The sequence below is a fragment of the Sciurus carolinensis genome, chromosome 8 (assembly GCF_902686445.1).
Source record: "Sciurus carolinensis chromosome 8, mSciCar1.2, whole genome shotgun sequence".
NCBI classification, from domain to species: Eukaryota; Metazoa; Chordata; class Mammalia; order Rodentia; family Sciuridae; genus Sciurus; species Sciurus carolinensis.
The window spans coordinates 98238446-98248359 of NC_062220.1; the positions used below are offsets into that span (position 1 = coordinate 98238446).

The 9914-nt window shown below is 35.2% G+C and overlaps 1 protein-coding gene across 1 annotated transcript in view; it reads left to right on the plus strand.

The window, feature by feature from the left end:
• The window catches only part of Cdk13 (cyclin dependent kinase 13), a 100179-nt gene extending 90934 nt beyond the window's left edge, over nt 1-9245 (plus strand). The window contains 4 exon segments of the mRNA XM_047562404.1: nt 3909-4000; nt 4003-4113; nt 6822-7271; nt 7755-9245. Coding sequence (XP_047418360.1) covers nt 3909-4000; nt 4003-4113; nt 6822-7271; nt 7755-8605 — 1504 coding nt within the window. The 3' untranslated portion in view covers nt 8606-9245.
• Nucleotides 9246-9914: the final 669 nt, after the last annotated feature.

A 9914-nucleotide genomic window follows, 5' to 3' on the forward strand; every position in this document is an offset into this window, starting at 1 on the left:
AAAAGATCCTGCAGGTTTTTATTCTACTGTAACATGTCTTACATTAATTACCCTATGTATATATCTTTAGAATAAGTATATTTATATAAATGAAAATTTAATTTTAAAACATTTCCTGTGACTAATGTATCACATTATACCATATAAGTAGTGCATACTTCAATTTAAAAAAAAAAAGGAAAAAATATCAGTGAAATCTAATGAAGGTATACCTGTTGATTAATATTATTCTAGAGAGCGATTCAGTTCCACAATTTATTGTTATTTTATTACTTATTTATTTTTTGTGGTGCTTGGTATTAATCCCAGGGTCTCATGCATGCTAGGCAAGTGCTCTACCACTGCGCTATAGCCCCAGCCTTATTTTTTATTTTTATGAATACTCTTTAAAATAAGTATTGAGAGTAGAAGGCGCTGCTCATCATTATATCACTCTGAATTTCTTCCACATTACATATCAAAAATCTTTTACGGAAAGTGATTTTTAATAACTTTAAGACATCAATTTAAAGTTTTTTTCTCCTTCAGTTTTCTTGATAGTAAAGAATTAGAAACCATGTTAACTACAAAAGGATTTCTTATATAGTCATTAAGTATTCAGTTTAGTTTTCACTGACTTTGGGTTTTGTTTTGTTTTTTATTTTTTTTTTTATTTATTTTTTTTGATACCTGGGATTGACCCCAGGGCACTTACCCACTGAGCCACATCCCCAGCCCTCTTTTCTGTTTTTCTTCTCTTTTTTAAATTTTGAAACAGAGTCTCACTAAGTTGCTTAGGGCCTTGCTAAGTTGCTGAGCTTTGAATTTGGAATCCTGCCTCAGCCTCCCCAGCCTCTGGGAATTACAGGCATGAACCACTACGCCTGGCTATCAATGCTTATTAAATAACTTTTTGTAATACTTGTACCTTTTCCCATAAACTGTAATTATCATTAAATTACCTAAATCAGACTTAAATTTTATCAGAGCATACCTGACTGCATTTTTTTAAAATTAAAATAAACATGTTAGTACACATTTGAGGGACATTCTGTAAACTGGTAATATGTTATGGAATTATTTTGTTAGATAAATTAGTAAAGCAGTCAGGTAGAGATTATAATGGCATTAATTCAATATTTAAATAACAAAGTTATATGAGCATAGAGCATTTCATTTTATATAGTATGTAAGAGTAGCAAAAATTATAAACTACTTCTGAGTTAAGGACTATGAAGAAAGGCATAGATGTTCCTTTGATAAAATTATATCAATTTTTCAGCATAATCAAATGAGTGGCATATTAAATTAATCAGAAATAACTCCATTAATTGTTTTATAAGGTGAGATATAATCATTGGAATAAATATTTCATGATAAGACCTGATGAAAATAGTTTTAACCTACCTTATTGAATGATGGTCAGTTGATATCAATGTGAACATTGTGCCTACTATGTGAGGGGCATATCCAAGTGCTTACATATTACCTCCACCCCCATAGAGTGGGTAGTGTTGTTAATACCATTTTTAAAGATAAGGAAACTGAGGCATAAAGGTCAAGTTACTTGCTTAATGAGACATAACAGATAAGTGGCTGAGCCTGAATTTGAACCAAACTTCCTTCATTCGGTTAATTTGGAAAATAATCCTGGTCTATCTAAAAGCATCAGCACTAACTGGGCACTGTGGCACACACCTGTAATCCCAATGGCTTGGGAGGCAGAGGCAGGAGGATCTTGAGTTCACAAGCCAGCCTCAGCAAAATAGGGCTGGGGATGTGACTCAGTGGTTGAGTGTCCCTGAGTTCAATCCTCTGTATCCCCAATATAAATAAATATATAAAATAATCAGCCTTGCTAACCTTTTTGTTTTAGCTGTTTTGTAGTATAATGTTCATCTTACCTAGAGTTGAGTGTTGAGATAACCCATAAAGGAACTCTTAAGTTTAAATTGTGGGAGGAAACAGAGCCCTTTTTATGGATTACTTTGCTCTGCTCTCATGAGGCTGTCCTGTAAGAGCACTCCATTTCTTGACCAGCAGGATTTAAGAGGGGATATCACTTCATTGACCCACCCTGCGGTATTATAGTATATCTGAATTCAGAGTATCCCAATAGAGCTAGGGCTCATATACTGTGCTCCCCCCCGCCCCCACATACACACAGATATACACAGAAAGGAAAGTCTTTGGAGGATTTGTGATGCCTTAAAGCTTCATACCAATATTTCAAATTGTACCTTTGTTTGTTACTCCAGGAGGTTTTTACACGCTGAGGCAATGCACCATAGTAAGATGACTGAGAGGTATGCCTTTGTTTTGTTTTCAGACCTCAGGTGCATAGACTTGGTTTAATCATAATCCTTGTGTCACTCATCATTGGTCCATGCATGGCTCTCTTTTATTTTTTAATTAGTTATTTTAAATAATGTTAATAAGCAGCCATGAACCTACCAAACAAAAGCTGGAACTTTGAAAATAACCTACTTTAATCATATCATAACCCTTCTTCCCACTTACCCCTTGCTTTCCTCCACCTGAGGTAACCATCATCCCTGTTTTTTTGTTTGTTTTTTTGGTATATACTTTTTGTTGCCATCTGTATGTACTCATAAGTTATATTTTAGAGTTTTAGTTTTTAATTTTATAAAAGGGTGTCATACTATCTGTAATCTTTTGGAAATGACCTTTTTTACTAATATTTTATTATATTGCTAAGATTCAACCACAGTGTTGCATATGCCTTTATTTTATAACACAAAAGTAATTGCAAAAGAGGTGTGAAAGAACTTGCTTGAACATGCAGGCCATTTTCAAAGCTCAGTCTTAGGATAAAGGTTATGTGGATATGGAAATTCCCTTAAAACAATTCCAGGTGTACCCCCTTGGAAAGGCTTCATGTACTTCTTGAGGTAATCATCAGGTTGAGGACTTACAGGTATATATCACAAGATGGAGTTACTTAAAGAAATTTATAGATATTCTGGGCAAGTTTACTAACCTTTCCAAGCCTCAATTTTCTTATCTTGAAATAAATATAATATAATGTTTGCACAGGATTTTTTGTTAGGGTAAGAAGAAAACATTCATTAATCACATATTTATGTCTTTCTTTAAGCAAAAGCTAGTCTGTAGTGATAAGAGTTTTTATGAAATTACATTCTGGTCATCATTTCAGAATTGTGGATGATTTTGATAGTTTACTAGTTATTCAGATCTCTGTTGATGAGTGATGACCCTCCCATTGCTTAAAGTACCTATTTTTGAAACTCATCTGTAGCATCAGGGTAATTCCAGAGCATTTGGTTATAAAAGAAAAGAGATTATTAAAAAGTAAAAGCTTTTACTAGAAAGTTTTTCAGAAATGTCATGTTCTAGCCTTTATTTCTTTTTTTTATCTTGTATCTAGTTTCTGTAAATCGCATGTTTCTGCCTCCTTCATGTCCTATTCGGTGTAAGATGTATATGATAAGAATTGACTATAAAAGGTTGCACCAAGGATAATGTTAGCCTACTTTTATGAATATATATTCTTCATTCAGAATTTTGATAATTGATTATTTATTGACTATTTAGAAGACAAAGAAAAATTTTTCATCTATAAAAATAAAGCCCTGAAGGACATGGGGCAAGGATGGTTTTTATTGGGGGAGTTTTACAAAGTGTATATATGAAGTCTTCAAGAATGATTTGGGGGCTTGGAATGGCTTTGGTGCTACTTAGTAATGTTAGCATATTTTTTGATGAAAAAATACCATTCATGGGCTGGGGTTGTGGCTCAGTGGTAAAACACTTGCCTGGCATGTGTGAGGCACTGGGTTCAATTCTCAGCACTGCATTTAAATAAATAAAATAAAGGTCCATTGACAACTAAAAAAAGAAAAAGAAAGAAATACCATTCACAATTTAATACTCATATATATTTTCAGCCTTCCTTTATGGCAAGATTGTCATGAGTTATGGAGTAAAAAGCGAAGAAGACAGAAGCAGATGGGCATGACTGATGATGTTTCCACAATTAAAGCCCCAGAAAGGACTTGTCTTTGGGCTTAGATGACAGCAGAACCAACACACCCCAGGGTGTGTTGCCATCTACACAACTGAAATCTCAGGGCAACTCAAATGTAGCACCTGGTCAGTAATATTTTACATGGGTTGGTTTTCTTCACATTATTTTGTGACTAATATTGATTATCACTCTACTATCAAAGCATCTGGCTAAAAGATGAAAATTAAGGTTTATTCATGGAACTTGATATATCCTTATTATTTGTTTGTGCCAGTATAGAAGTTTCATTGCTTCTGGCACCACAGCTTTTAGCAATCTCAAGGTAAGATAATTTCTAAAGAAATAACAACTTACTTATGATTGGTGGTTGGTCAGATTTCTCTTTTTCCCTTTTTCCCTAGTGCAGGACTCAGTACATCTTTTACTAACACTATTCTTCGGGAGGCTCAGCGCTCAATGTCTGTGGATGCTTACGGAATAGGAAGAAGAAGATAGGAAACACAGCCAAAAATCATAATGGGAACTCTTTCATGCCATTTATAATGCCCTCAGGTCACTCAATGATATGTATTTCCTGTTACATCATAGAATTTCAAAGATTGGAATCTGATATTTGTGCCAGAAATAAGATATGATAAAGAAGGATATTTTATATCCACTTATTTTGGTAAAAATTTAGATTTCTTCCTCTGACTCGGTCTATAATAGGACTAACTTTCTTCATGGAAAGTTAGTTAGCTTTTCAGTGTTTTCAGAAGTGGTGTTAAAATTATCTCATTTAGTTAATAACTTTTTAAAAATGAAATCTTTCTTATTTTGTTTCAAGAATCCAAAATCATTCAGCTTCGGTTTAATTAATTTTTACAAAGTTGATATAAAAGAAGTGTGTGTGTGTTTAAGTAGTGATTTGTTAAACCTGAAAAAATAGACCAGCACTGATTGAAATGAGTAAATGTTGATCATTCAGTTGATTAAAAGAGATTTATGGATCATATTGAACTTTGGAACTTTTGGTGGTTGAGTATAAATATAGAGTAGATTAGTTGAGAAAGATTACCATTAATGCTTGCCCATATAATCTACAAGTTTATCTTTGACCTTGGTTAGACCACACATATAAAGTACTTCAGTACTTTTAAAAACCAAAGCAGTGCTTATTTGTTGTTCAGACATGTTCTTTTTTGAAAGTGTGAAGTTGCTGTACACATGAGAATATTTGATACGTATATATTTTACATCCCTTTTGTATATATATATATATATGTTATATGTTTTACATACTCTACTATTTAAAGAGGATTTGAGATGGAAATAATGAAGTTTAAAGGGTATAGTCAGTTGTCTCAGGTAATAATTGTCATATTTAACATGATTCTTAGGAGGAGAGTAGGAGCAAACCTAGAAGAATAGAGGGTGGTTTACTTTAGCTGGTAAAAAATGAACTGCCTTTTCTGGGCTCACTTTATACTGTTACTTGTCTCTAAGTTAATTCTTCGTATGATGGAGAGTTTTATTTTCTTATTTTGATTTTGTAAACACTAATTTATATTAAGAAGTGAATCTTTTTTGTTTTAAATAAGAATGCATCCTCTTTGCTTCATTTTATCATCAGTGGCTTGAAATACAAAAATGCCCCTATTCCAGAAGAGACACTTCTGTAAAAGAGTATATCCCTGAGTTCACATGGTGATTATTTATGCTAAGAGAAATAAAAAGGAAAATAAGTAAAACTGGCCCTTGGGATATAGCAGACTAACATGGTTTCTTGTGAATGCTTGTGGATCATAAGAAGAATTTGCAAAAGTTTGTTTTGAATTAACCCAAAAAAAAAAAAATACTGAGAAGTAATAAAAAGTATCTCAAAATATATGTGATATTAAAAAATAGCAGTATGAATATGAATAGCATTAATCATCCGCCTTTCATCATCTTAAGAGTGTCTTGTCTATTAGTCTGTCACCTGTGGTTATGGGAATTGCTTGTCAGTATCATCTGACCACCACATATAGTATAATATGTATTTGAGTCTTGTTAAATGTGATTCACATAAGCTTGCACAAGAATCTGTGTCAACCATCCCAAGTTTAAACTGAAAATTGGAAGGAACAATTGAATCTGTTACACAGGTGATGAGTTAATGCTCTCATATATGCATATAATAAGCATATTTCTGTAAGCATTCCTAACTTACCAAAAGTAAAAACAGACATTTATCAGAGTTGGTAAAACATCCTATTTTAAATTTACTGCAAAGACAAAGTTAGATTCTTGAGTAATAAACTTTACTTTAGAGAGGAAATAAGGTGTAGTAGTTTAAGAGCTCAGATTCTAGAATCAGAGTTTAGATATCACCCCTGCAGCTTATAAAATCTGTGACCTTAGGCACCAAGTTACATAGTCTCTTTAGGTTGGTTTCTTTTTCAGTGAAATTGAGGCTAGTAAGGTGGTTGTGGAGAATAAAGGATTTAAAATGCTGAGAAAGTACCTGACACTCTGTAGGATATCATCATTATTCACTTCCCATTTACGAAGTGATATTTCCTGGTTAAATATATAGTGTGGGGTTCTACTGATAGTTTTAATTTTTCCTTCTGAAATATTTACTGCTAAAATTTACTTATTGAAAATTGATTGCAGTTCTTTTTTGCCCTGTTTATGTTTCATTTACATCTTAAATGTCATAATGGGGAACTAGATTGACGTGCCTTTTTCACAGTGTTTCCGAAGCACTCTCCTTCAAATGTATATTTTAATATAGTAACATGGAGCCATTTGGAGGGTGGGAGGAACTGTGGATTTTGGCAGTTCTAATTAATACAAATTTTGTCTTTAGTAATAACAGGCCCTGGACAGCAGTTAAACCACAGTGAATTGGCAATTCTACTAAACCTACTACAGTCTAAAACAAGTGTTAATATGGCTGATTTTGTCCAAGTGTTGAACATTAAGGTAAACTCTGAGACTCAACAGCAGCTAAATAAAATAAACCTTCCTGCTGGAATTTTGGCAACAGGTGAAAAACAGACAGATCCATCAACACCACAACAGGAGCCTTCGAAACCATTGGGAGGAATTCAGCCTTCTCAGACCGTCCAGCCTAAAGTGGAGACTGATGCTGCTCAAGCGGCTGTGCAGAGTGCATTTGCAGTTCTGTTGACTCAGTTAATAAAGGCTCAGCAGTCAAAGCAGAAAGATGTGCTACTAGAAGAAAGGGAAAATGGATCAGGACATGAAGCATCATTACAACTCAGGCCACCTCCAGAACCTAGCACACCGGTATCGGGTGAGTGTGTAAATACCAGACTACTAACACAGCTGTATTCCTACTGTTTTCTTGCTGTTGCTGGTTATCTATAATGCACATTATTTAGTCACATTACTCGGAGATGGTCTGAAAATTCTCAGGTCACTGGTTTTCTAGTTTGTTTATTCCCAAGGATGGATTCTTTAACAAATTATCCAGGTGTGACATAATTCATTACGAATGCTGTAAACTTTTCTAAGGTCAACCTGTGGTGAAAAGATAATCTTTTATTCCAAATATAAAAGAATGTTTGACCAAGGCATAAACTTTATGCATACTTTAACCCTATACTTAAACGGTAGCAGGCAACATTACACTTGTGTAAACTTTTTTCCTTTTTATTCAGTGTTTTTTCAGAGTTAGAACATCCAGTCATCTTTAGGAGGACCATAGGAAACATCTATTATGAATATTTAGTTGTCTGTGGTAGCTTTTGACTCATTTTTGTTTTGTTTCACTTAGGGCAAGATGACCTCATTCAGCACCAAGACAGGAGGATTTTGGAGCTAACACCAGAACCAGACCGGCCTCGGATTCTGCCTCCTGATCAACGTCCTCCTGAGCCTCCTGAACCACCACCAGTCACTGAGGAGGATCTGGATTATCGGACAGAAAGCCAGCATGTACCTACCACTAGTTCTTCATTAACTGATCCTCATGCTGGTGTGAAAGCAGCCCTGTTACAGCTGCTTGCTCAGCACCAGCCCCAGGATGATCCCAAAAGAGAAGGTGGTATTGATTATCCAGCAGGAGACACTTATGTGCCCACTTCAGACTACAAGGACAGCTTTGGATCCTCTTCTTTCTCTTCTGCTCCTTATGTTAGTAATGATGGTCTAGGAAGTAGTTCTGCTCCACCATTGGAACGACGTAGCTTCATTGGAAACTCAGATATTCAGTCTTTGGATAACTACAGTACTGCTTCATCTCATTCTGGTGGTCCACCTCAGCCTTCTGCCTTTTCTGAGTCATTTCCCAGTTCAGTAGCTGGATATGGAGACATTTACCTCAATGCTGGTCCCATGTTGTTTAGTGGAGACAAGGACCATAGATTTGAATATAGCCATGGTCCTATTGCAGTCCTGGCAAACAGCAGTGACCCTTCCACAGGGTCAGAGAGTACTCATCCGTTGCCAGCAAAGATGCACAACTATAACTATGGTGGTAATTTACAGGAAAATCCAGGTGGCCCCAGCCTCATGCATGGACAGACCTGGACTTCTCCTGCCCAAGGGCCTGGATATTCACAAGGATACAGGGGACACATTAGCACATCGGCTGGCAGAGGTCGAGGGAGAGGGTTACCGTTCTGAGTATCTGTTTTTCCTCAGGCACATCATTTTTATCTGGAAAGACTTTTCTAGCTGCAATTTAAGGCAGCAATCCAAGAGACTTGAATAATATTAATTCAACAACAGCTTTATTTTTATGTGGAAAAGGGTCTTGCATACAATAGTTTAAAAAAAAAGACAAAAAAAACTTTGCTTAAATTCATGCTGTTCTTAAAACTAGATCTATTGATTGTACATCTTCACAAATTCTAGTTAACAATTTTATTTTGTATTCTTGCAGTTTTAAGTGGATGCTAATCTTAGGGACATAAGCCTTTTATGACCCTCTTGCAGATCTTCTGAACTATGCACATTTGTGCTTTTTTTGTAAGTTTGGACCAACTTTTATGTAACAAACAACCCCTCCCTGCCCCCCTCCAGTTTTACAACAATCAGAAAGGGCACTGATTTATTTGGTATTTTTCTTTTTACAAAGCTACCTTTAGTCAAAGGTCACTGTCAGTCTTTGCACCTGCTTTCAGTGTTATTGTGAAAGGTGTACTTTGTGCTCATTTCAGAAAATAAAACACAACCTTTCTCTTGATGCAACAGTTTTATAAAAAAAAAAAAAATGGTCAACGTTATTTTTGTTTGTTTTGCAGATTATCATAGTCTAGCAAAATGCATTCAAATGAAATAGTGGGTTTTATATGAAAAATATGGGGTGGGGAGGGTTAAGTAAGTGCCTTAACTGGTAAGCTTAAGGTCTGAAAAAGTAGTTAACCTTTACACCCATTTGTCTTTTAAAGGGAATCAATGCATTGTACTGCAGAGGCAGGAAGCTCTCAAGTTTTGGGGGGCTGCCTATTCAGTCCCTGTTAGGTCCATTCCCTCTGCCTGTCACATTTTCTGCCTGTCTTTGGGCCATGTTATCTTTCACTACCACCTTCTCCTGTTAGGGGAGTGAGAACAAAGAAAAGGAGTAGACAGTACCTTTTGTTACTTCTGAGAAGTTCTAAAAAGTTTTGTCGTTTAAATGGTTGAAGGTAATAATGAGACTTTTAGAGTTCCATTTTCTTACAGGCTGCAATTTTGTCCCTATTTTCATTTGGAGGGCAGGAGTTTAGAAGCAAGAATTAATAACAGTTTGCATAGTGTATTCAAGTTCATGGGAGGAGGGGTGGCAAACACCATATTTTTAAGTTATGCAATTGCCATTTTAAGAAAAAGTCAACTCATTAACTAGAAATATTGCCTAGATTGAATTTGTTGAAGCAAAAAGAAATAGAGAAGACCTCTTATCTTCCTTCCCTCACTTTCTATAAAGTTTATTATGACTTCTGCCAGACGT